We start from the raw sequence: 27,313 nt of genomic DNA, 5'->3' as shown, positions 1-27,313 counted from the left end.
GTTGTTTTAAGAAAGACTTGAAAAACTGTGAACCCATCCTCTGAAGGGTTACCAATATCTCAACCAAGGGTCACGAGTTTTCAGAAATGGAAACCAGTAGCAGAAGGAAAAATACATCCAAACATCTGAAACAAAATTGTAAATTTGAATTCCTACATTATTTATAGTTAAGAAGATGAAGCTAGTGACTTAACTTTGCTTCCAACAGGTAGTAAAACCACAACAGCAGTGGGATATAAAGGACTTCTTTGTTACTGGCTCATAAAAACACAGGGAGTGGAAACCAGTGCTACTGGGAGACAGTGAATAAAAGCCTCGTATGACTTTACTATCTGGCCTCTGAGTGTTGTCTCTAATGAGGAAGAAAAACAACAACACAGTGTCTTGAATCCCAATTGGTCTCTGTTAAAAGAGGTTAAACGAGATGGCACGCTCTAAGTCTGGCAGAGATTTGTTGAGTTTAAAAGGCTCCGTCTCTAAGGATTAATGGCACGGTCGCATCATTAAGGTGACATCGATTGTTTCGGCCCTCTGGATTTTTTAGACAATCGTGGCCGTTGCCTCAGATCTGGTCACTGAGGTAATATGTCCTGAACATTAAACATGCACACACAGGCGGAGAAGAAAGGGGGGTGGCGCAGACTTTTCACTCTCCTCCCTCTGCTGGAGTCACCGAAGGGCCAAGTCAAACAGCTGATTCATGTGTCCAACATGAGGAGATCGCCTCGTTCGTCGGGGGCTTACAAGGGAAAAAGAGGTTGAGGGGCTGAATCTTAATGCTGCTGGTTCCAGACTGATCTCAGGCCAACGCAACATGGCTGCCAACTAAGTTTGACTGCATAACACTCAACTCTTGCTTTGTGCTCTTTGGCATTTTACACCCAGAATCCTCCCCACCCCCCAGTGTGAACCTCTCAGCTGCCATCCCTCAACCTCTACTGATGGCTGAAATGGCCACAAACCAAATTGAATCCTGACTGAACGAGCTGGAAATACGACCGTCTCAGCGCCGCCTTCAACGCTACATCGAGCGCCCGTTTCCCGGACAGAGGGGGGCGAATTAAACCAGGAGTAGGCCTTAATCCAGAATACTAACTCTTGATTTATAAATTGGCTTTATGAAACACATCTAAACTTCTTCACGGCATCATTAATTCTGCAGCTTAATACTTGGGTGGTTGTACTGTAGCAGCAAGGCCATGTTGGGAATGGGGTTGTGATGGAAATCAGGGGGGCTTAACTGGGACAGACAGGCCGCCTATATGACTCAGCACCACTGGGTCCAAACAGAGCGCAGCCACAAAGAGGTGCCGGTGAAGAGCCGGTTCAGGCCCGAAGCTCCAGCCTGCCTGTCAGCAGGAATGCTGGGGCCCAAATATACCACACAGACACAACCGCATACCTCACAAACACACACACACTGTAAACTGCTCTGTTAAACTGTTGAAACCAGCTCAAGTCTTCAAATCTTTAAATATGACTGGTTATGTGTCAGAGGGTATTATAAAAAAAAAAAAAAATCATAAGGTTTTACAGCTTGAGGTTTAGCAAAATGTGAATTTGTGGAGATTGTGACTGCTCTCCCTCTGCGAGTATACATTCCTGAAGCTACGAAGAATACGTCACATCCAGGGCACAACAATTAAAGGACGGATTCACAACTTTTCATGTCTGTCTTATAACAACAGTCAGGAACACAAATGAGCATTGAAACATGTTTTTCTTGCTGTAATCATTCCTCCTGTTCATACCGACCATTAGAAAATCCCTTCATAATGCACTTACAATATAAGTGATGGAGGACAAAATCCACAGTCCTCCTTCTGTGCAATAATGTATTTATTTATTTGAAGCTAATATGAAGCTTCAGCCATCAAAATTAGTTTAATCAAGTCAATATCTTGCAAAGTTACAGTCTTTTTAGTGCCAGATTCCCTCTTTTTATTACTATGCTTCCACTGCAGCTGAATAGACTGTACTAAAAGACTGTAACTGTGAAAGATCTCCACTTTATTCAACTAACTCAGACAGCTGAAGCCTCATATTATCTTCAGATAAACAAAAAACATTGCTGTTGTCCCCCATCACTAACATCACAGACTTAAAAACTTGTGAACTTATCCTTTAAGGCATTGGCGGTAAGAGACATAAGAAAGAAACCTGCTCCTCTCCTGACATGAAACATCTAAAAGATCAAAGAGCAAAAGGACAAGTTTAAGGTGTAATAGAAACCAGCTTCTTCTTTTCTGGCTTAATATATAAAGGACTTCTCTGTCATGTCGGGTATATTTTCTAATATAAAATCTAATTCTGTTTTCCCGGTAAGTGATTTGTCAGGTCGAGAGGAGAAAAACATTTCCATCACCTAAAATGAGAAAACAAAGAGGGTGAACATGCAGTGTCTCTATCTTTACTGCGGAAATAGAAAATCCATCCATCCATTCAGCAGCAAACAACTATAAAAGTGACCCTTTTTATTTTTCACTCTACACCCTCAAATCCTATTATCGACTGTATCTGTGTTATCAGCCTGAAACTCGAGCTTTTTATGTATGAACACAGTGGAAAAAAAAAAAAGGGAGTGAATCAATTCATAAAGGCGATAAAAGGAAAACCTGTCAGAAGCAATGAATCACACCGACTCAAGAAAAAAAGGCCCTTTTTTGTTTGATATAAATCTCTTTCCATCTCACAGCCAGACACGGTCGTAGAAATCTCCTCCTTCCTGTGTCTGCCTCCTGTTTTTTTTCCCCCTTATGAGAAGAGCGAGAGAGCAAAAAAAAAAAAAGAGAGAGAGAGAGAGAGAGACAGAGAGAGAGGAGGAAGAAACAAACTGAGGGAGGCAAAAACGAGTGCATCAATCAAGTAGCTTCTTACTGCCAACAATGAGCTCAGTCTTCTGTGTCCTTTCATTTACCGGACTCGCTGAGTCTGGACGAGCCACAAACGTCCTCCTGTGCATGAACAAAAAACACAATCTGACAAACATTTCAAAAACAATTTATTTGTTTTGGAGTGAGGGCAGGATGTACATATATATAATATAATATATATATATATATATAAACACTGTCATTAAACTATTCTTTTCTTGCTGTAAAATAAATTTGATACATTAGACTTTGCACTGCAAGTCCTGTCATGATACATAATCATTACATTTACATATATAGATTTCTAAACAACTAGTTTGTGTTCATTTGCTTACCCCAGGGTTCTTTATCTCGCTGCCTATTTAATAAGAACTGCATCTTTTTTTTTTTCCAACACTGAACATATTTTAGCTGCCTTTAAGGATGAAGCAGCCCCAATAGAAAGTTCTCGTATTAGCTTACAGGCGGCAGCAGCAGCAGCAGCAACAACAACAACAAACAACATCAACAACAACAAGCCCCCTTTTTTTTTCCCAGAAAACCATTCAATACTAGTCTGAACCCTGGGATAAACAAAGTCGTCGTCTGGGTTGAACAGCGAACTCTGACATCCAATCGCTGGCTCTAATCCTGCTCGTCTTTGGCTCACACACACACACACACACACACACACACACACACACACACACACACACACACACACACACACACACACACGCGCACACAGGCTCACACATACACACCTTAATTATGTTTTAATAACACTGAGATCACACAACAAAATATTCCCAGCTATTTTGTTTTTTTTGCGAGTTAATCCTTTTAAAGGTTTCATTCATGAGACCTCGAAGATATGTCAAAATATGGCAATATGATGCAAAGTTTCCAACAGAAGTAAAAAAAAAAAAAAAAAAAAAAAAAAAAACAAGGAACCTGTCAGGTAATACTGTCATCTAAATGTATAGCTAAGCATGTGTGGAAAGAGTTTTTTTTTTTTTTGCACTGGAACAAGGACCAGCCAGCCAGAGTTCGTTTTCCACCCATTTTTCATTTATAAACCCCAATTCTGTAATGTCTGCAAAACCAGCTGCTTTCAATGATTTACTTTTAACGACACAAAGTCCTGAAAGTATCATTAGATTTGACACCGTCTACATATAAAAAATATATTTATACATATATATATTTGCTTATAAAATCTAATTGGAATGGACATTGGGGATATAAATAAAAGTGAAAGAATTTCACATTTGAAGTAAAAAAAAAAAAAATCTAATTTGGTCAATAACAAAAGAAAATATAACCCAACAACATTCATTTTATATAAAAGTGCATCTGATTTAAATTGATCTGTTAAGCTAAGGCTTCTCAGTCAGGGATGTTTGGGCCAGACACACATCAACAGTATGATCGTAGGCAAAAAGTCGATCACTTGACAAATAAAAGCCTTTGGTTTCTATTTCCTAACCATGAAAAAGCATCGAGCTGCTTCACTGTCACACTGAAATAACTGAAATCCATATCATCATCATCTTGTATCTGCCCCCTTTTTGGCACTTTGTCGGCTGAGAGCACCCGTGATAGTGAGGAGGACGCGAGTAGAAGAAGAAGAAGAAGACGATTCACTCACAATGAAACGAAAAAGGTAGAACAAGACTCATAAAAAGTCAAAATAAAAATCTTGCAGGAAAACTCCACCCTCAGCTCCTTTTACATGTCATGTCTCATAGTTTATATGAGTACATTATTTCATTCTCTTAAATTCCCAGACTGTAGTGAAATGTACTAATTCTCTTAATTTCCCAGAACACATTTAGGCAGTTCAGCAAGTTTTTATGTTTTTTTCTGTGGAGAAAATTTAATAACTTTGACTCAAATCTTGAGTCTTACAGCCGCCAGTTTTATGCCCCTCATGTAGCAACACTACATTAAATTCACAGAGCATCTGATTCCCAGAAAAATAAATACTTTATGATCTTATAAAAAAAAACCTAACAGGTCATTTAACAAAACTAACCTCCGTCCTGAAGGTATTTACAGAATCCTCAAAGACTTTTCTAACCGTCTGGATGAAAAACAAATTCAGTTTGCTGCGATTTTTTAACCCGTTTCTCAAGTTGTGACTCTTGTTTTCTAATCCAGATAAAGATGATGGATGATGGTAATTTATACGACCAAAGTCTAAATTCTAATTGTCTTTTTTTGATGTTACTTTGTTATTTGTGTACAAACAAAGTTTTCTTTTGTTTTACAAAAAAAGAGCAAAGGGAAATGTCATATCCAGCTGCCTGAATTAGGAAACAATTTTGGGAAAAAAAAGGGTTAAATATCTTTTTCTGTTGTGCAGCAGAAAGAAGAATTTTTCATCCAGATTTATCGGAAGAATCTCTGGGATTCATGGAAATACCTTCAGAACAGAGCTAAGTGTTGTTTCAAATATCGACAGGTAACTTTCATTTTTCAGAGAAAAGGATGCTCAGACGTGTGACTGTATTGGTGACACAGAAGAGGTGCAAACTGTGGTGCGTTATGAACTACTGAGGCTACTGTCAGCAGAGAAATTTGTGTATTTGGCTCTTATCATGAATTTCTGCTTGTAAGATTACTAAACCATTATTAAATGATGCCTGAATTCTGAAACCAAAACACGCTCTGGCTCATTTACTATTGATGTTTTCAACAGATGAACATTCCTCTGCTATTAAACTCCAGTGTAGCTACTCAAGACATATCTCCACATGACATCAATTCATCTATTTTTCACCCGGTCGACGCAAAACATGAAGCCTGAAATGCAATCACTGCATCACAAATAGCTTAAGTAGATTTTAGCAGTTATAGTTGAGTTATAGCTCTGAGGGTGGAGTTTTCTTTGTTTTTAAAAAAAAAAAAAGGGGGACAGAGATAAACGGCGTCATCAAAGATGGAAAAAAACAGAAAAATCCTGTCCACTTAACACTGTAGTGCACCAGTGGTGTTAAACATACACTGGGCAAAGTTTGAGCTTTAGGCCTGCTGTGTCTTTTAAAATGATGCTCAGCTGAATGTTTAGCCGCTTCAGGGATTCCTGGCGTTTCTCAGAACTGCCCAACAAGTGAATGTAAACACTGGAGTGAATACTTTATGAAGACACAACTGGTGCATGAGTTATTACTCCATGTTGTCACCTTTGGAGAGCATCGTTTGGAGTGTGTGTGCATGAGTGTTTGTATCTGAGGAGGATCAGCAGCACCACCGGGTGCTTAACCTGTGATTTGTTTCCCCCTGGTGGCGACTCTCGTTAGAGCACATACTGGCTGTCCTTTGGATCTGCGTAAGAAGAGACTGAATCTTCTTTGAAGCATCTGTAAATGTGCTCAGCGGTGGGTTTAACGCTGACATCCGGATCAGTTCCACGTCCGGATGGGTTTTTAAAAAGGACGCTACAGATACTGCTGAGGCTACTGTGCTACACTGCGGGTTAAAGTTCAGGAACCGGGCAGCTTTTTTAGCACAAGATCTGGGAGAAGGGATGTCTGAGCAGCTCCTCAGCGCTCGGCCTGTGTTTGGCCTCCACGAAGATGCAGCGGATGAAGTCTCGCGCCTGGTCGGAGGTGTGCGAGGGCAGCAGCGGGTTGGTGGGCTGCGTGGCGATCTTGAATATCGCTGCCATGGCCTCGTATTCAGCCCACGGAGGCTTTTCTGTCAGCATCTCCACCACCGTACAACCGAGGCTCCTGTAAATGAGACGCATGACCGGTTTAGCTTCAGGTCAATCAGGAGCGGAGTCACACAACAAGCTGAAACAGAAACCACATATTATGTCTCTCAACTGCTCTCCGCTTAAGCTTTGAAGGAATGTTTTGAGTGGAAACTTTCTCCGGTTCACACGCCACACTTCTTTGCTCTGGCTGTCTGCAGAGGACCTCCTCCACCTGTTTGGGAGGTACAAGCCCTCCTGGGAGCATTACTCCCAGGCTGGGAACCTGGAACATACCAGCCTCTGTTACGACCTGTCTGACTGGCCTTCAGCCAATCACATCACTCGCCTGGTGGGTCACCACCCAATCAGATTGCATAAGGGAATGTTGTCTGCTATGTGTGTGGGAGTGTGGTAGGAACTGGGTTACATACAGCAGGCTCCTCAGTTTATTAAAAAGTTTTCCTTATAAGACCACAGTACTCCAGCCACTTTTAAGAGTAAGGAGTCAGTATTTTTCCTTCTTTCACATTCATGTCTCATCATAAACGTCATATTCGGGTAAAGAGGCAACTTTTTTTTACTTAGACATGTTCTGTTATGCAGTTATAAAGAAACAGCTGTATGCAAGAGTTATTTCTCTTAAAATTGTTGCTTGTACTTACAGATGTAAAATGCCAAAATGTGCCTTTGTTTGCTTGTCATATTCTTTTATAAAGCAACAAATTCTCCTTTGTTTGGGACACAGAAAATAAACAACCTCTATAAGAATCAAAATGTATAAGTCTAAAGGAATTAATATAATTTATGTAATGATCTTTATTATCTTAGTGTCCTAGTTCACAGCAGTGTAAAAAATCTGCTCCACGGCTCTACTAAGCAATTAATCAGTCAGTCAAACTACATATTAAAGGTTGTGAATACAACACTGACATATCATCACCTTTGAGAGTGCTGAGATTGAACCAAACAGCACAGTTGCAGCTTAAATAATGAACAAAAACTCCCTATAAAGCTCCATAAATCCAACACATTACATTGTTGTTTTAAAAAAAATACATCAATCATAGCTGCTTTAACCTGAACCACAGTGTGCATCTCCAGGTCTTACCAGACATCAGCCTTCCTGCCGTAGCCCTCTCCGCTGATCACCTCGGGGCTCATCCAGTAGGGGGTCCCGGTCACAGAGCGGATGCCGGTGCCAGACATGCAGATGGTCTGCAGCCTCTTACTGGCGCCGAAATCTCCAAGCTTCACGTTGCCGACTGAATCCCGCAGGATGTTGGCACCTGAGAGTAAGAGTTGACATGTAAATATTATATCTCACCAATCAGCTTTCACATGCTGTGAAACACAAACATATATATTTATTTATACACTGTGTACTGTAAACAGAATAATGCTCAGGCCTGCGTGTTGAACAGCACTACCTTTGATGTCTCGGTGTACAATCATGTTGCTGTGCAGGTAGGACATGCCCTCCAGGATCTGTCTCGTGTACTTGCGGGTCACGTTTTCCGTAAGAGCCCCGTAGGCCTTCAGCTGGTCTTTGACTGAACCCTGATACGAAGGAAACACATGTTTTACATTTCAAAGACACCAGTGATCCAAGATTCAAGACCACCAATCTACCACATCAGTGCAGGTCTGAGCCAGACACAGACGGAAGTAAAGGAGCCAAACTAAAACCTGGAACCTGAGAGATGTCTGTGATCTGATCAATGTTGGGTCATAAAGGGTCTTTTTGACCATTTGATCCCAAGAATTAAAGTCAGACAACATCTAAAACAGGGAGTAGAATTTATTTTGCTGCATTCATGTGTGCATTTTCTTTACATCTGAAGAACTGCAACTATTAGGCAATTGAGCTTTGTTTGCAATTTCATTTTGTAACTTTTTGTGACGTCTGAACAGATATTAGAGAGAAGACATGAAGAATGTACAGCAAAGTTCTGAGTGTTTTTTTTCTGTTTTAGTACACAAACACATCACTCACTGTTTCTTTATCATGCTATTTTTGTTATTTATTTGTAGGCTAATCAGTAAGTTGGCTACATAATTTTGGCCCAGTGACCAATACTAGTATGTGTATATCCTGTGGTCAAAATGGAGGTATAGTTCCTGAGTTCCTAAAGAGGTTTTAGGAACTCCTAGTTCCTTTTATAAACCTTTTTTAGGTGTCAAATTTCATTTTGACGTCATATGAATTCGCTTCATTGACTCCAGAAAAGGTTAATGGACATTTGTTGTCGTCCCTTGTCTAGTTTTGTTTCCTAGGATGCAATGTGATTGAATATAAAGTGACTGAACACGAAGACCGAGGTTAGATTTATAGGTTTCGACTTGAGAAAGCGCCACTGCTCAGGTTGAAGCTGCGTCTCTGAGACTCACCCCTGGCATGTACTCCATGAAAATGGTGAGGGTCTTCTCATTGTGATCCCTCAGACATCCATAGTACTGAACAATTCGCTCGTGATGCAGGTTTTTCAGCAGCTGGATTTCGCACTCCAAGGCGCTGACCTCCTGTACAGAAATGAACAAAAAGAGGAGAAATGACACACTGAAAATTCAAACAACTGCTCAGAGATTTAACATATTCAAATTATACATCTTTGTTGATTTTTGCAAACAAACGTAGCTTTAAACACACGGATGGTAAAATGATTAATGAGTGCATGTGGAGTCTGTCAAAAGTGAAAGCTAAAGAGGAGAAGCACACGAAAGCCGACAAACACAGTTCCTCAAAAGAAGTTCCTGTGTTTACTTCAGAGAACGAGGCCACAATAGTCACATCACAGGCGAGAGGGAAGTTAGAGACTCACAAAGTAATCCCCAAGTCCCAACACATGAGCCGGTTTAATAGGAACAAAAACTGATTTACAGCTGCGACAAACTGGAGGTGAAGGGGGTGGAGGGGTGGGGGAGGTGGGGGTGGGTGTGATGGGGTGATGGGAGGTCAAGGCAACACTGACCCGTCACCACCATCAACCGTAACACTGTGCTCCTCTCAGATACAGGAAGTGACAGCGCATGTTTTCTCTGTGGCAGACAGGAAAAGACATTAAAATGGGGAAGAGGGGTGTTGAGTGAGGAAAGAAAAAAAACCCTCTTCAATACATTCTTGAGTTATTCAATTTCACTCCCGCACATCGATTATTTCATTTATGTGTTAGGGGGATTCGATTAAGTTTTAAGATCCCAAAACTGAAGCATAAATAAGTTTAAAAAGGTGGTTGATTCATTAAATTTGTTGCTCAGTCAGTCATGCTAACCACCTGCATTCCAGCATAATGGCCTGAGCAGATTAACATGCACAACATATGATCTCATTCTTGGCGCTTTTACAGCTGGATAGTGGCGCAAACTCGTGATTTGTCATTAATCAACAGCCTAAGGTTTGATATTTTCTGTTTCGATACAGGAGTTACACTGTAAAAAATAAGCAGGAAATGAAGGAACGCCATTTACTGACAATAAGAGCTAATGAGAGGTAGCAAAAATGTCTACACGCAATGACAGCAAGACAACAGATATTCTACATGACTGAAGCTGCAACAAGAGGTGTCACACCGTAAGAAAGAGTGGAAATGTACTGAAACCATCCCAGGAAGAGAGATGAGGAAGGCATGCCGTCTCTGTGAAAACATGAGCAATGACTGAACTATGACTAACTAGCGTCTCACCTTACTGGTCTCAGGACTGTCAGGATCAAACTGGACCTGCTTAGCAGCCAGTTCCCTCCCAGTATCCACATCGTAACACAGGTAAACCCGGCCGAACGCTCCCTGGCCCAGAAGCTTCCCCCGCCGCCACGTCACCGGAGCGCTGGGCGCTGAGAGACAACACAACAACTCAGCTGTTCATTTATGTCATGAAATATACAAAACATGCAACATCTTACATATCACATAAAAGAGGAAGTGGCATGAAAATGCATTTTCAGAGACACAAAATATATTTTCCCTTCTGTTCGATTCATTTTTTCCTCTTATTTAACTGGCCTGACTGTGTTTTAGAAGCAGATTTTTACTGAGCCCTGGTTTAAATACTGTTCTCAGGTCTTTTACATCCTGCTAAAAGTCTGATTTAGCAGCTTCAACCGCAAAAATCTGTGAAATCCTTTGGTTAAAAGGTCGGTTAAAACGAATCCGCCACTCACATTTATGGGCGACAGAGCGATCCTGGGGACGTAGTCTGCCCTGGGCGTCGACCAGCTGCCAGCTGCCAAGACTCTCCTCGCTGCCGTTGAGCGACCGTCGTGAAGGCACCAGAGTAAAAAGGTTCCCCTGAGGGCGACGAATCCGCGGAAACGTTCGCCGACCTTTAGGAGAGCAGGAAAGAGGTTGGCTGAGGTTAATGTCACATGACGAACGGTGGCGACAAGTGGAGAAAAAAAGACTACAGACACAGAGTTGGCACATAAACTAATCGTCTTACCTTCGCTGTGGTCTTTATGATGCAGGGAGACGTGGTACCTACGAGGATAGGTGCCTCCCTTCCCCGCTACCCTGTCATACACATGATTCTCCCTGTCTGAAAGCAAACATCCAGAGGTCAAAGGTCAGCTGGATTAATCTGTAACTCAATCACAATTTAGCATCACCTTCCCTTGTTGCTTTTACTTATGGAGTACTTTATAAATATGATTTTCCAACTTGAAAACATACTGTAAGCTTTCAGCTTGTTAACACTACATGAAATAAAGTAAATAAAACTGCTGTTTGCTTCTATTTACAGTTACATTTTTAATGAATGTTTTCCAATTAAATGCTGCATAAAAACAAGTGACCAACATTTTAATGAGCTCTGGTTTAATCTTGATTTACTTAAGTCATAAAAATAAATAAATCTCAAATCTTTGCTCCTAAATTTCAAGAAACTCACAATTCATGGTATCAACGTTAATTATTAACAATGTGTATTTTTATTTATAAGCTACAATTTTCAATCAGTGTCCAAATTTATGAAACTACTATTCTCATTGGGATAAATTTTCTTCTTCTTTGAAGTCTTTTAGAGCATATTGAAAACAAACTTTCATTCTGCTTTTATAATATTTTTTAATAACTTGTTTTTCTTTTATATTTACGTGTGTATATGATTAAGTTAGAAGTAATCATTAAGCCCATCTAGGCTTTCTCCCTGCACGCTGATTTCTTCTTGTTGTTTGTGTGTATTTGTTTGATTTCAACTGATATAAATAAACAAACTCAAACTCATGGCTGACATTGTGGTGTTTGGTTTCCTGTAAACATGAACTTCTGCTGCTCTGGTGGCTTTAAATGTGTGAACACCTTCATGACGTCAGCTGTCACAATGCTTTATCTCATGAGATGCGAGTGTGCTGTATTAATACAATATTTCTGCGTGATCAGTAGGAACGCCGTAGAGCTGCGTCGCCTCTCACCTGAGCACTCCTGACGATTATCAGGGTAACTCTTGGCTCTGTGCATTCGTGACTTCCTCATCGAGGGGCTGAGTGAGAGGAGGAAGGAAGGAAGAAGAGTGAGAGATGTACAGTAGAGTGGCTTCCCAAACTAAAACTGCCATTTCCTCTAATGAGTAGTGAGTTCCTGTACCCGGGCAGTATTATATCTGGAAAGTTATGTAAAGCTTTGCTCCTCACCTGTCTGAGGTGCTGTCCAGCGACTGACAGCTTCCAGAGACAGAGTTTTCTGCACTGCTCCAGGGATCCAGCACCTGAACAGGACATAATAAAAAAATGAAGGGTGTGTGTGCACGTGTTCCTTTCTGTACACATGTATGGTTTCAGACAGAAAATCAAATCCTAAAACAGAATTTCTATGGGAACATAAACAAAGACAAGCCTCACTGAATGGCTTGTTTAAGCTTTTACTCCCAAATGAGTTTAACATCTTTATAAAACTTACCATTCTTACCCCAAAAATGTACCCAAAATCCAAGAAACAAGCTTTTAAGCTTTGCGGTAGAGTTGTTTACGTGAACAAATTCGACTGAGATGATAAACTCACCACATAAATTCTATTTCAATGTGGATTTTCCCCCATTAACACTAAAGCAATGACTCACACACTGATCGCTGGTCTCGGGGATGAACTCCCCCTCACTGTTTATGCTGGTGTATGAACCTTGGCGGGCGATCCTCTGCTGGCGTTCAGGCACGTAGCCAGGAGGCGGCGAGCTACGCCCTGTGTTCTGAGAACCTAGGATTAGACAGAAGTTATGAGCATAAAGGAAAACGTGAGGAAAAACAAAAAACAGTGCATAAAAATGTCTATTTTGTTTTGAGCAAGTTCATTAGATGTCGGAAAGGCTGCTCTGCATAGATGTTAGAAACTCTTCTCTGAGAGTTTTTTCCTCAGTGTGCAGGCAGCTCTGTAGCAAACACACAACCATTCAAACACACATCTATGCAACTGTTGTAACCAGAGCTGCAACAATTAGTCGATTAATCAATTAGTTGCTAACTATCAAATTAAGGACCAACTATTTTAATAATCGATTCATCATTTGGAGTCATTTTTTAAGAAAAAAAGGCAAAAATTCTCTGATTCCAGCCTCTCAAATGTGAATATTTTCTGGTTTCTTTAGTCTTCTATGACAGTAAACTGAATATTTTTTCGTTACAGACTGTTGGTCGGGACAAAACAAGACACTGGAGGACGTGACCTTGGGATTTGGGAAACAGTGATTGATATTTTTCACCATTTTCTGACATTTTATGGACCAAACAACTAACTGATTAATCAATAAAATAATAGTTAGTTGCAGCCCTGGTTGTATCACTGTTGTCATGACTGTCGAAAATTTTTTTAAAAAATATGCAGTGCTCTCACAATGACAAAGAAAAGAACAAATGAAAGTGCTGATTGCAGACGTTCTGCTTGAAAGCATCAAAGACAGACAGCTGGTTTTAGTTTTTACAGCCCGTTGCTGTCATAAAGTCCAGATCTCGAGCCTTTTTACAGCCACAAAAAAAAAAAAAAAAAAAAATCCTACACCAGGCCAGTGGTCCACTACACTAATAGCATTCCCTAATCTGATTGGCTGCTGTCCAACAGGCATCGTCTAGTGATGGTGAACAGGAAAAGGAAGAGGACCCATTGCTAGAAGGGGAAGCCAAAGAAAGAACAGCCAGAGAGAGAGAGAGAGAGAGAGAGAGAGAGAGAGAGAGCGATGGACAGGGAATTCAACGTGCAGCAACGGCACGACAGCTAGCCTTTAACTGAACATTTAGACATCTGAGAGAATTAACCAGAACACATTTCCTATCTTCAATCAACGTGCGAACTATCTCGTTGCAGATAGGATTAGAAAAGATACGTACCAGTTGATAGATGACGCCCTCTGGGCTCTGAGGACTGGTACGCCGTGCTGACGTCTCCAGTGGACTGGGAGGCCTTGATCCTCACCTGTTTACATGGAACGTGGTGAGAGGGGGAGGAGGCCTGTAGATGGCGAGAGGAAGGGAGGACAGGTGGTTTAAACATGGCTGCAACACATCACACACCAAACGATGGCGTTATGCCAGCGAGCCAGTTAGTGTAATGTAAACAAATGGGGAACTTTGATTTTTCACAACATGGCTCTGTGGTGAAGAAATGGCGGTGGTGCAACTGTACCCTGTAAATGCACGCCCAGTATGTGTGTATATGTGTGTGTGTGTGTGTGTGTTTGTGTCTCACATTGCTGTGCTCCTGTGTGAGCAGCAGGATCTTGATGCTTTTCATGTTGGAGCTTCGATCCAGCAGATCGATTGCTTTGTCGAGGTCATCCTGACCTCGCAGAGGGATGGACAACTGCCAAGATACAATGTGTACATGTAAACACACAAACATGAAGATTCACAAGCATATAAAAGGCAAGAGGAAACGTAAAAATGATCTCATATTTGATCATTTAATTAAATACACTCACCAAGCACTTTATTAGGAACACCTGTAATCCAGCACAACAGCTCTACTTTTACGAAGCTTATACATTTTCAGTTTTTGTTGACATTGTCATAAAGCTGATAATTCTACTTTATGTTTATTATTGAGGTCGCAGTCGGTGGCTTTCTGACAATCTCAACAAAAGCTTCGTGAAAATATAATTCATGGCAGACCTGATGTATTGGATTGCATTAAATTGCACAGGTGTTCCTAATAAAGTGCTTGGTGAGTATATATGCAAACATGTACTACAATTAAGACAAATAGGGACACATACAGACATAAAGACACACGTATCCAGACATATCTACATGCACGCACACACATAATAAACAATCATTGTCCTCTACATGCACTCTAGACTCCTTGATCTGAGACATTGTTGGACAGAGAGAGAGAGAGAGAGAGAGAGGTGAGGGAGGACGGAGTGAGTCGGGAGAGACGGAGCGCTTCAAACAGCACAAGAGACTCCTCTTTACCTCATTGTTCATATAATGCAGGTCTAGCTGCTGGCCAAAGACAGTCTTGACTTTCTGCTGGATTTCCTCGAACTGTACAGGCCGTCCAAACATCAGGATCCTACACATTAAAAAAAAAAAAAAGCAAGAAATCACACAGACAGGCAGATTATGAGAGATTTGTACCCGCTGCTAAGGAAACTGCTTTTGAGTTACATGCACACGTGCATACAAACTACACACAAGCTGCTGTTTTTAGTGTGTGCAGATTCCTCTAAGTACACCTTGCATACTTGTGGTTTGTGCTGGCAGCCACAGACTAACCACAGTGCTTTCCCCTTCCATTCTCTGGCTCACATACCAGTCTGAATTAAGTGCTGGAGTGTGTGTTTGCACTCTGAGATGTGCTCTTTCTCATGAACTGGAGCATGTGACAAGAACAGCATGCCTGAGTGAGGGTGTTTATGTCTGTGTGTGTGTTTATGCGCTCGCTCACTCGCATATACGTGTATGTGTGTATAATGCTTACACACACACATACACACACACACACACACACACATAGCACGCATGCAAATAAAGTCCAAAGCAAACTCACCTCCTCTCTCCTGAGAACTCAAACTTTATCCTGACATCGTCCTGAGGGAAAACAGAAACAAGCTGGTCAAGGAGCGTTCAAAGGTCAAAAAAGCGTCATGAGAAGAAAGTATATGAAACCATCAACAGATATAATCACCACCAACAAAGTAAACTGATCATGAACTGTCAAAGATTGTGAATTTCCTCAAAGAATACAAATTGAATGGTTCCACTTTAGGGAGTTGAACTACTTTAAGTCTGACCTGCACATGCAACGTCTTCATCTTTTAGTCTTATACAAAGATAGTTCGCTGGAGGACATGTCAGCACCTCTTCCACTGCTTCATCATTTATGAGAACCCTGCTGCACTCGTAATAAGTGCAAACTAGGTTACTGAGCTAGAAAAATTGTGGAGACTATCTTTCCCAGGGAGGCAATCACTGGTTTTAAAGCACAACTGAAATCACATTTAATCATCCGTCAAAAATAATATGAACATGTTCTTGAAATTTATTGTCAATAGTTTTTTATTATTAGAATGAAGGAAAAAAGGTCTTTGGGAAATAAATTCTCCTTTTTCTGGCTGGAGAGGCGCGTCAGAGACTTGTTTGATTGACATTAGTTGGCAGGTTATTGGTGTTACGCCGTAGGGAACAGAGATAAAGTAAACAAACTGCTGTAGCTACAGGTCATGGACAGGCAGCGTGTCGCTAACAGGGATTTTGAAGAGCAGCGACCAAACCAGCATCATACATACATACATTTTCAGGTATGTTTACATGCTGTGCTGCAGCTGAGCAGCTAATTGGCTATCTAGCGTGCTAACTGATGTTAGCGTTGCACTATTCCCCGGTGAATGTTGGTTCGGTGGCTCGTTCAACAAGCTAAGCTGCAGGACAAGACGTGTGTCCATGTTTGTAAGTTAGATAAGAAGGAGACTTTAGCAGGAAAGCTAACGTGGGTCGTTGTTTAGTATCTGTGGCTCTTGTGTTGTGTAGCCGGATGCAATCAGGCTCAGTGTGACCGTCCTGCTCTGCCTATGATAGAACGACACGTTATCGCTTTATGCAAGATTTGATTTGCTGTATCAATATAAGGACTATGATGCAAAACTAGGGGGCACCATCATGAAATCAAACATAAATTTCTCCCTTTTGTTTTCTGATTTTTTTCTCAGAGGAGAACAGAGGGCAAGTGATTTACAGAGCCGTTGCAGTTTGGACTTTAAGGAAACACTAACCTACATGGGTTGTCTGCTTTGGCTTTTCTCTGTGGCTACAGCTCAATGATACTGGTAAAAAAAGCAAAGGTGTGGGGTCTACTGGGGATTTTCCACAAACGCAAAATATATTTTTAGAGAAGCGGTTCATTTAAGATGAAGTTGTGGGTGGCTTTCATGTGAATTCATCTGTCATTATACTTTATTAGCTAACTTTGAGGGCCAGGGGAAATATCACAAGCAGTGAGAGTATATGTGCCTGGACGGGTGATACCCAGTCACATGATGCTTTATTATAGTAGTAGTCTATAATCAAAATTCTAAGTGCAACACACCTAAAATCGTAAGGAAAACACTCATTTTCTCTGCATTTTTGGCCTTCCCCATTTCTAAGTTCAGTCCCATTCATAGTGGACACAACTAAAAAGGCTTTCGAATTTGGGGAAACTCTCATTCTGTGTTAAGTTTTCCCCACTATGATGCAACTGTATGCAAATGGACTGTTAAAGATTCAAGCTGTGGTCAAACGACCTTCAACAGCCTCTAGATCTAGATCATAAGCAACACAATGACAGAATGTATGACTAATATTGGTCAAGGGTTCATACCCTTTCCGGTATAAAACATCTAAAAGCAAAAATCTTATCAGATGAGTCTGTGTGTCTTAGTGTAACTTTAGGAGTCCTTGATGTGAAAAAGTTTGAGAACCACTGCTCTAGATTTATGACGCTCTATCCCCATGTTAACAGTGTAGGACTGGCAGCAATTTTATTCCGATTTTTTGTTTTGACGTTTCAGCAGATGCTCCTATACTGCTGACACACATTTATCTCGCTGTTCGTAGTGACAGTGGCGTTTGTGGCTGTTAACCTAAGAGCTTTCAGAATCTTGATAAACATCTAGCTACCTTACCCCTTCAGAACCACAGACCACTCATACCACTTCGATAAAATGTGTTTACATGTGGGACCAAGATGTTTGAACTGAAACTAACAAAAATATCTAGGTCAATTTGATTGTAACTGAGCATTTTTAAAAGATTTTATCTGTCATTCAGTACCATTTCCATCAACGTCTTCCAAAACATCTGTAGGTTTACGAGCTTCAGACATTTTCTATGATCCGTTCTCAGACCTACCCACCTGTCTGTTGGCCTGGGCCGGTGTCTTGGGTTTGCCGCTGTCATAAGACAACACAGGCTGGCGCCGCGTCATCTGGAGGGCAACCAGGTCCTTCATTATAGAGTGGAGAGCCTGCCGCTCATCTGGAGAGGATAATGGGTTGGGGAAAATAAAAAACACAATTAGAGCATGGATTGGAAAATGAATGGCGTGTGTGACACAAGGCAATAGATATGAGCCTTTAGTGCTTAGCTTTGTTCTAAAAGGTGTGTGCAGACAATAAGCCAGTCATCTTGAACTACAGCTGTATTGAGACTATCCTGTGACAGGGTATTAGAGGCAGGGAAGGGCTGCAGTGTTTCTGATATGCCTATTCCCATGTTTGATCTCAGGGTAAGTTCTGCCTTGGCTGGACTAGCTCACAAAGAGAAAATATTCTCCTTGTGTAGCTTGGACAGACATCATACGGCCCCGGGGCAGCGGAGAGAACCAGACCCCCATCTCCACAACGCCGAATACCAATCCTTCACCCGACAGTGTCTGGAGCAGCAGCTCGCACAGGCTTTGGCCTCAGGGATAGTGTTTAGTGTGAGTGTCTGTTTTTGTCTCATGCTGTGAGAAAACCATGTTCTAAATGATGTCTGTCTTACATCAGAGTACAGAGGACTTACTCATTGTGGCGATGTCCACGTATGTGGTCTACAAACCAATCTTCAGGTACTTGTCTCTGCAGTGCCAACACACCCACAGCCTGTGGAAGTAAACAAACCTTGTAATAACTTTTCTTGCTATTTTTTTTATTATATAGACAGAACAGAGGGATGTGAGTCAGACAGGACATATGACAAACGTTATCAGCCAGTCTCACCAAAATTTTCAGTATGCAAGTACGTCATTACTTAAATGAAGAGGCAATCAGGAAAGGGGAATCAAAAACCTGAAGGTTGGTATCACAAAATGGCTGTACTGTACCCTTATTTTTTGGTATGTAGGTAATTAAATTACATGCTAAGATGTCTTAATGTGACACTAAACAGAGACTGATGTTTCATTTACAGCACAATCCGCTTTTCATGCTTGATTCCTTGGATGCATGTAAAAAAAAAAAAAAAGTAGCCTAATCCTGCAGAACACAGAGCTAAAGATTTCCCTCATTGAAAGCAGTGAATCAGAAAGTGTGCTGTGCATGTGAGGATATGTGTGTGTTTGTGCCCATGAGAACGACAATTGGAAACGGCTGAAACTCAAGCTGCACTGGCAGCGATTGGTTTGGCACAGTTCATATGAGAAGAATGTTTTTTACGGGGAGAATTCTGCCATTTTAAATATCTACCAGCTTTTAATTCGTCTCTGGTTGCACGCGTTGCAGAACCCGAACTCAGCTGTGTCATAACTCCATTGTTGATGTTAACACAGCAATATTATCTGCCCTGTTCAAGGCACTATAAGGCGTTCAACACTATAAACTGAGGCATTTCCTTCAATGGAGAGGGTTTCCTTAAATCTGTACCAATAAACCAAGAAATTTAAACCAATTCAACCAAGGAGAACACAAGGACTCCTGTGGGTTTTTTTTTTTAATCTTTGAGGCCCTTAAACACGAACTCTGTTCTCAAAATTAAAGGAGATGGATGAATATTTGGTCGTACAGTAGATATGACCACCTTTAACAAAACAAAAACCAAGTAAACAAAACCCCAAAGACAACTATTTTGATAACTGATGAATTGCTCAAGTCATTTAAGCAAAAAATGCCAAACCTTTGATGGTTTCAGGTCCTTAAATGAGAGAATTTGCTGCGTTTCTTTGTGTTACATCATAATACATTGATTCTGTTTTGTTTTGACCAACTAACAGTCCAAAATCCAGACATTTGATGTTGACACCCTAGACTCTAGGAAATCATGATGGTCATTTTTCACTGTCTTCTGATCAGACTAAACAATTAACCGAGATATACCAATAATTGGTAGATTAGTCAATAAATGAAAATAATCATTAGTTTTGGCCCTGCTTCATGATAATAAACTCTTTCTTCTCTTTGCCTAATTTCAATTAGAGCTATAAAGAATAGTTTATTATAATATTATAATAAATCATACTGGTAAGCCAAATTGTGTTACTACAAATGAGATTAGTCTCTCAGGCAAATGACAGATCAGTAATTTCTCATGACTGGTCTAAACTGTTGTGGTGAAGAGAAAGAGTCCACTGTAAACACAACACATGCTTCAACTTGCTCAGGTATACAGTACTGTGCAAAGGTTTTAGGCACTTCGCATGTTTAGATTCTTATCCACAATGCAACACCATGAGGGAGGCGTCTTATCGGTCCCAAATTTATTCTGCAGCATGACAACAACACCAAACATACAACCAGAGTAATAAAGAACTATCTTCAGCGACAAGAAGAAAAAAGAGTCCTGCAACAGATGGTTTGGCCCCCACAAAGCCCTGAACTCAACATCATGGAGTCAGTCTGGGTTTACACGAAGAAGCAGAAGCTACTGAGACATCAAAATCCACAGAGGAACTGTGGCAACTTCTCCAAGATGCTTGGAACAAACAATCATCCATTACTCAAGTTCAAGCTGGAGTTTGACTCTCAAAAGGTAAACTTCCTGGACCTGTGTATAATCAAACAAGACAACAAGCTCATTACAGATTTCTTTCGAAAACCAACAAAGCGTACAGACAACAGAACAGACAATCACCATGCACAGTATATTAAGGATGCCATCGACATTAGTCACTTTCACAGACTACAAAGGATTTGTAGAATACCAGTTTTAAGAACAACAGGTGGATATTATGAAGGCGAGAGTCAAGGACAGAGGATATGCTGATAAACAACTAAACACAGCGTTGAATAAAGTATTTAGAGATTCAAGAGTGGAAAAAGTCCCCTCCAAGTCTTCCATGGTATGTGTCCTTGGATTCTCAAACTGGGCACAGCAAATCAAACAATCAATCAAAAGACATTACCATACCCTAACTAGTGACCCACAAGTTGTTGAACTGTACAAAGAACCTCCTAGGAAAACCTTTCATAGAGGAAGAAACCTTAAAGACAACTTTGTACACTCAGATTGCCTCTAAACCAAACCAACCCAACTGTGGTCAATGTACACAATGCCAACACACGACTAAGTGCATCTCCTTCTTCCATCCTGTAACAGGAAAACAGTACAAAATTCAGGGCACAATTTCCTGTCCAACCGCTGGAGTCGTATACCTCATCAAGTGTCCTTATGGTAAAGTGTACATCGGCATGACAACCAGATCTTTGAAGACTACAAATGTAAACAAAGACAGTCCAGTTGGCGTTACATTTTGCACATATGAAACATCCCCCGACCTCTTACTGGTATTGAATTAGTTCAAATTTCCAGAAGAGGAGGCAACTTAAAGGAAACCTTCCTGAAATGTGAAGCATATTGGATTACTGAATTAGAGTCTCTAACACTGTTGGGAATGAACGAGGACCTGGATCTCAGGGTTTCCCTGTGAAAAATGTCCCGTGAAACAAACCCAACATACTGCCAAATCCCCAAAATAGATGTTTTTTTAAATAATTGACCTGCATGTCTTATATAAAAAGTTATGTAAAAAGTTTTTTTCTACCCTGGTATAAACTACTTTACTTCTTTCACCTCTTGCTGTTGTTGTTGTTGTTGTGGGATTGTAAAGAGTTGGTTTATGTCCTGCCCCTTCTCTATTTGATTATTTTGATTGTTTTAAAAAGGCAAAAGCATGCTCACACCAAATATTGATTTATTGAGTTAATTCAAGCTAATTTAATTCACAGTATAACTGTAACAGGAAGAGTAATACTTGAGACTGTGATGAATCGTGTCTGAGGACGGAGCCTGAAGAAGAGGTTACTGCTGTCTGTCTCTCTGAGGTCGGACAGTCTGCACATTCAGAAGGCTTTCTCAGAAGAAAACGTGGACGCGGGAAACTACTTCTGTACATGACATGGGCAGCGTCGGCACCCGAAGGCAACTCATTGACTCTGTGGATTTCTGGGTAATAATCACCCACAGGAATGCTGGGCATGTCCGTCTGTGGTCGACGGAGCGTTGCCACGTTCCTTTCAAGCTTCCGCCGCTCTCGTATTCCACTTCCAATGGAGTAGGTGCCAAAGACTTTTGTCCTTCAACCCTTCGAACTTCACGCTTGTGCGATTTTATCCCCCGAATAAATAACGTGGAGCTAATGAGGTGTGCAAATTCCCGTTGTTGCACAGATTCGGAGCAACTTCAGGGGGAGAACGTAGAGCCGTTATCTCCTCTCTTACCTTCACCTAAGAGTACAGTAATGCTGCTGGATGTGGAAAGAAGCGCTCAAGTTGTGCACCTCAAGGGGTTCCTGTAGTCAACAACACAACAACTAACCTCTGTGTCCATTCCCCCAGCTACCCTCTTCTCTCCCCTGTTTCTCCTGATTTTAATTACCTCCCAAGCGGAATGTGGGGAATTCAATGGAGAGAGAGTCTGCGCTCTACCAGTCTAGTCAGCTGTGCCCACTTTATTTTCCTTGTATCACATTTCCAGGACTAGCAGGATTTACATGGATTTTCCTCCCCCCACTCTTCTCTGTCTGCTTTGAGAGGTGTTTAGTCTGAGGCTGTTTTTCCCAGCCACAGTCCTTACTCTGTCTCGGGCCAGTGATGCATCTGGACTCAGTGCTTCACAGCAAATTCCCCTTCGCCTGATGTCTCTCATGTTTCAGGTGCACATGTGAAGTCGGTTCAGGGCAACCCACCACATTTAAATACTGCAATCTCGACAAGTAGCTTATGCTTGAATTGGCTGCATCAAACTTGCCCTTTCAACACATACAGATTGTGCACACACACACACATCTGATTTTTTTTTTAAATGCAAAAGAGCTAAAAAAACAAAAAGTTAGTTAAGATTTAAAGAGATGCTGGTAGTCTGTGGTCCATACCTGCTTAAAATTATAAGCCACCTTTCTTTTGTCATTGAGAGAAAAAGTCTAATATCAACACCAACAACACAGTTTCCCAGTCAAAAGTGAGATGCCTCCGTCTCGTGGACTCACAAGTCTCTGAAGGGATGTTTTGAAGCCTGGAGCTCCAGTTTACTCCTCGCCACAATCATGGCAAGAATCAAAATCTGGACAATGGTGTGGAGTCAGGGTGGAGCTAAGACGGGGAGAGAGAGACCTGCCAAACTTTCACACAGATTCACTCAAATCAGAATAATCTAAAGCTGAGGAAGAAAATCACTGTATAAAATATGGCAGAAATAATACAGCTGTGTTTCTCACTCAGCATCTCTCTGCATCACTGAGCAGTCGGAGATGAGAAGTTAGGAGGGGAGACTGGTAGTGTGCCAGCAGGCTGGGAGACTTTGTCCCATAGGAATAGTATGGATTTGATAATGACTTGTAAAAGACAGAAATTTAAGCACCTGGTGAGGAATATATAGGAATATGGTGTTGATATATAGAATAAAGTCATTTTGGGTGATATAATGTTAAAGATTTCATTCATTTGTGTCCTTTGTTTCTCCCTTTTTTATTCTGACAACACAAAACAACCATATAACCACATTCGATCACAGTAAAGTGCTACTGAGGCACCTTTTTAATCACTTCCCTTTTATCTACTCATAAGGTCACATATGTTTAGTGATCTTCCTGCCTCAGCAGAGTAGTTACCATATGTATGCTTGACTTTCATGTATTTTATGCTGCATTTATGTCACATGGGAATAACTGTGTAGGGACTAATTAAAAGACTGAAAGCAACAACGTTTATATAGATTTTTAACTTGAGTGGACTACCGCTAAACAGCAAATAAATCTAAGTTATCAGTATTTACAGATGCTGTTAAAGCTTTGTTTACATCAGTAACGCTAATAGTCACAGCTGTAAAACAGGCCTGTAGTTTCAATCATGATCAGCTGAAAAAGACAAACATGCCGATTTATCATCAACGAGCTCACCTTCATGTACAGGATGCGTGTAATTAATTAGATTATAGATTAGAATTAGCTTTTACTTGCCTTACATTTTAATAAACTCAATATTTTGGGGGGTTTTGGACAGTTAGTCGGACAAAACAAGACATATGATGGCGTCACTTTGTGCTCTAGGAAATTGTGCTGGTAATTTTTCATTGTTTTCTGGTGTTTTTAAGACCAAACAATTAATCCATAAATATAAAATATATTCTGCAGATTAATTGATCATACAAATGATGGTTAGTTGCAGCCTTGCATGTCATCTATTAGGTCTCAAAATACTTATTGAGCCCATATAAGTTCGTTGTAGACTCAAGCTGTTCTGATAAATGTTTAATGTCTTTAATGTGTGTAGCAAGACATACGAGGTAGATCACAAACTGAATTCATTTCCGCTTTATATCTCACCTCAGCTGCTCTCAAACTGGTTTACTTTATTCCAGTAACGCTCTGGGTACCAGAAGGACTGCTGTTAGTTCACCTGCTGCCTGAACTAATCTGTAATCTTACCTAAAAAATCAAAATACTTACTTAGTCACTTTAAAAACAAACTCATCTATACTAGCCTGAAGCTGTTGTAAACAGATTGTTTGTTTATTAGTCTGTTCTGTTTGTAATGGTTTCATTTCTTTTCACTTTTCATTGTAGCTGTAAACAGGGTGTTGCCTTGAAAGCACCAGCGTGCTCAGCCAACTTGCCTTGTGTAAATAAATAAACTCTGGGAAAGCGATTACACAGCGTAGAACTACCTGAAGGTCCAGATTAAACATATTTTATAGTGTTTCTCAATTGAAAAGTGATGTGAAACACATTTTCAAACAGGGCAGATTGAGGACACTGAGGTCATGTCCATATTTTTATGGGAATCAGTTTTGTTACTTTTGCAACTACAACCATTACATCGATACTACTTTGAGGCTTGTAAAAATAAATAAAGGATGTAGAGCTGTAACAATTACTTGATTAATTGATTAGATGCCAACTATTACATCAAGCAGCAGTTATTTTGATAGATGGTAAATCATTTTGAGTCATTTTTTTTAAGAAAAAGTGTTCACACTCTCTGATTACAGCTTCTCAAATGTGGATATTTTGGGGGTTTTTTGGTTTGTTTTTTTGTCTTCTATGAGAGTAAACTGTATATCTTCGGTTTTTGGACTGTTGTGGACAAAACAAGACATCTGAAGACGTCATCTTGGACTTTGGGAAACAGTGATCAACATTTTCTGACATTTCATTGACCAAACAACTAATCAATTAATCAAGAAAATAATCATCAGTTTCAGCCCTAAAAGGATGTAATATTTTCCCACCTGAAGTTTGAACCTTCATATTGAGAAATCCTCTTTTAATAATTAAAAAACATTTTAAATTTGACTCCTGTACCTGAGCTGCATTATGGGGACCCGGACACTCATGACTCCAAAATTTCAAAAATCCTTTATGTATCCTTTATTTATTTGGTCTTTCTGTACATATACATATGCAACAAACTACAATGTTTATTTCTTTACATTTATTACTTATTTATCTTTTTTGTTCTCTTTCTACCCCCTACTTTACTTTAGCTTTAATATTATTTATCTATTTTCCTTTTTCCCTGAAATGACTTTTACTTACAGGTACGCATTGTATTTAGATGAATATATTTGTATAAGCAAGTTTAAATGTACACACATAGATATGTGACATTAAGGGTATACGTGCATTATATATACGGGTATAAGTAGGAATATACTGCTTTTGTTGTTTTGTGTTTTTTAATATTTTCTGTATTATTACTATTACTATTATTTTCTTTTATTCTTCTTTTCCATTCTCTTGTCTCTTAATATTCAAAAGTAAAAGCTGGTCATGCTGTATAATATGTACAACTTTAATTACAACTAATTAGTAAACCCCTTGCTCCAAAAAAAGATTTCAAAGTCCTGATTACAGCTTTGTTTTTTCCCACATGACCTGAATGCAGCATAAGTCACCCATCACATCACCTGTCATCACTGTCACGTGCACATCTCGCAGCCCTCACCTGTAGCCTGGACCACCTCGGTTATGACCGGACCGGGCTTCTCCGGTAGTCGGATGAGATGACGCAGAAGGTCCCTTCGTTGTTCACGTCCATCTGTATCCTCGGTCACACCGACACACCGGGAGAGTGTGTGCGCGCATGTGCGTGCGCCATGGCGGGGCTGACCCTCCCACCAGGTAACCGGGGCTCTTCTTTAACGGAAAGTTAAGAGCACACACACACACACACACAAACTGACTTTCCAGGTGGTGAAAACAAAACACGGTCACATCAGACAGCTGTGAGTGTTACAGAGGAAATGTTCCGATGGAAAAGCCCACATCAGACGGCTCCAGCTGTGGCTCGAACACAAACTTCTGCTCCATCTTTGGAAAACTTAAATTTCCAAAACATTTTCAGCAGTCAGGACAGAAAGAAAGAAAGAAAAAAAGATCCTTTCTGTCTTTGCAGGAGAGCGAGCTGAATCAGACCAGGTGTAACAACAACCGTGTGGCCTGAATGAAATCCATTTCAACTCGCCAGAAGGAAACACAGACGATTTCCGTGATTTTGATGGCCTCTCTTCCTGCTAAGTTTGCAGATTTTCCTTCTCTGTGTTGCCAGGTTTGATTCCAAAATATTAGAGGCCGGACATTTTTGTAACTTTATGATTACTTCGCATTATGGCATTGCAATATCCATATACATCAAAAAGAGGCCTGTGCATGACATATAACAACAACAAAAAGTGCAGGAGGATTTGTTTCAGTGTTCAACATGAAACAAAAAACTGTTACTGGCAACAGAAGTTAAACTCTGCAAACGTTTAAAATACACATAAACTTGATTTATTGTGTCGAGCGAAGCACAATTTGCTTATCGACCAGACTTCGCGGAGCATTGCGGTCTTTTCTGCATTCATGTGGGAACAAACTTGATTTAAATGTGGAAGAAAGAAAAAAAAAAAGTATTTTGCCAACAACAAAGTCGCAAAGACAAGTTGTCGTACGATGCCTAGTAGATAACTAGAATCCACAACTTCTCTCAACCAAAGCAAAACAAAGTACACCACAATAATCTTCAACCGAATACGTCAAACTTCCTGACAGAAAAAATATCGCCACCGGAACCCGCTTTTAAGGCTCCAACAGATCATGAAAACTGTGCTCCAAAAGTCGTGTCCATATTGTCCAAACGTCTTCGCTGTCCGTCGTCCGTACGTCTGCAACAACACGGCTTTATTCCCAGGGGGGATTTCTTATTACTAAACTATCTAAATTAGCGCCGTGCAGCCGCGGGAGCGCGCTGTTACTCGGTCGAAATGTTTCTGCTGCTGGTGGAGCGCGCACAATGTTATTAGTGAGGCGGACCCGTTGTGACGTCGACGGGCTTTCACGTGCTGCCTTCGAAACTCGAAAAAAAAAATCGGAATTTGAAAAGAGTAACAGTCACTCTGCTGCATTTA

At 40.6% G+C, this 27,313-nt stretch overlaps 1 protein-coding gene across 1 annotated transcript; it reads right to left on the bottom strand.

The window, feature by feature from the left end:
- Positions 1 to 3,207: 3,207 nt before the first annotated feature.
- On the bottom strand, positions 3,208 to 27,313 carry map3k3 (mitogen-activated protein kinase kinase kinase 3). The gene is made up of 17 exons (XM_044331878.1): positions 25,870 to 27,313; positions 18,518 to 18,597; positions 17,868 to 17,989; positions 15,525 to 15,565; positions 14,948 to 15,047; positions 14,220 to 14,333; positions 13,862 to 13,982; positions 12,604 to 12,737; positions 12,179 to 12,252; positions 11,960 to 12,027; positions 10,990 to 11,085; positions 10,712 to 10,873; positions 10,236 to 10,384; positions 8,944 to 9,075; positions 7,983 to 8,112; positions 7,664 to 7,841; positions 3,208 to 6,589 (listed from the first exon to the last, which is right to left on the bottom strand). The coding sequence occupies exons 2-17, from the start codon at positions 18,519 to 18,521 to the stop codon at positions 6,361 to 6,363; spliced, it is 1,854 nt and encodes a 617-aa protein (XP_044187813.1). The 5' UTR covers positions 18,522 to 18,597; positions 25,870 to 27,313; the 3' UTR covers positions 3,208 to 6,360.

The sequence above is a fragment of the Thunnus albacares genome, chromosome 17 (assembly GCF_914725855.1).
Source record: "Thunnus albacares chromosome 17, fThuAlb1.1, whole genome shotgun sequence".
Classification (NCBI taxonomy): Eukaryota; Metazoa; Chordata; class Actinopteri; order Scombriformes; family Scombridae; genus Thunnus; species Thunnus albacares.
Note: the sequence above shows the minus strand (reverse complement) of the source record. Positions and strands in the feature narration are given on the sequence as shown.

What these genes read in the sequence shown, in the direction of transcription:
- map3k3 (XM_044331878.1), bottom strand. An exon ending in AGGGCGTCATCTATCAACTG is followed by an intron (nt 12,738 to 13,861) that starts GTACGTATCTTT and finishes GTCTAATCCTAG; the next exon opens with GTTCTCAGAACACAGGGCGT. An exon ending in CTGGACAGCACCTCAGACAG is followed by an intron (nt 12,028 to 12,178) that starts GTGAGGAGCAAA and finishes CCTCTCACTCAG; the next exon opens with CCCCTCGATGAGGAAGTCAC.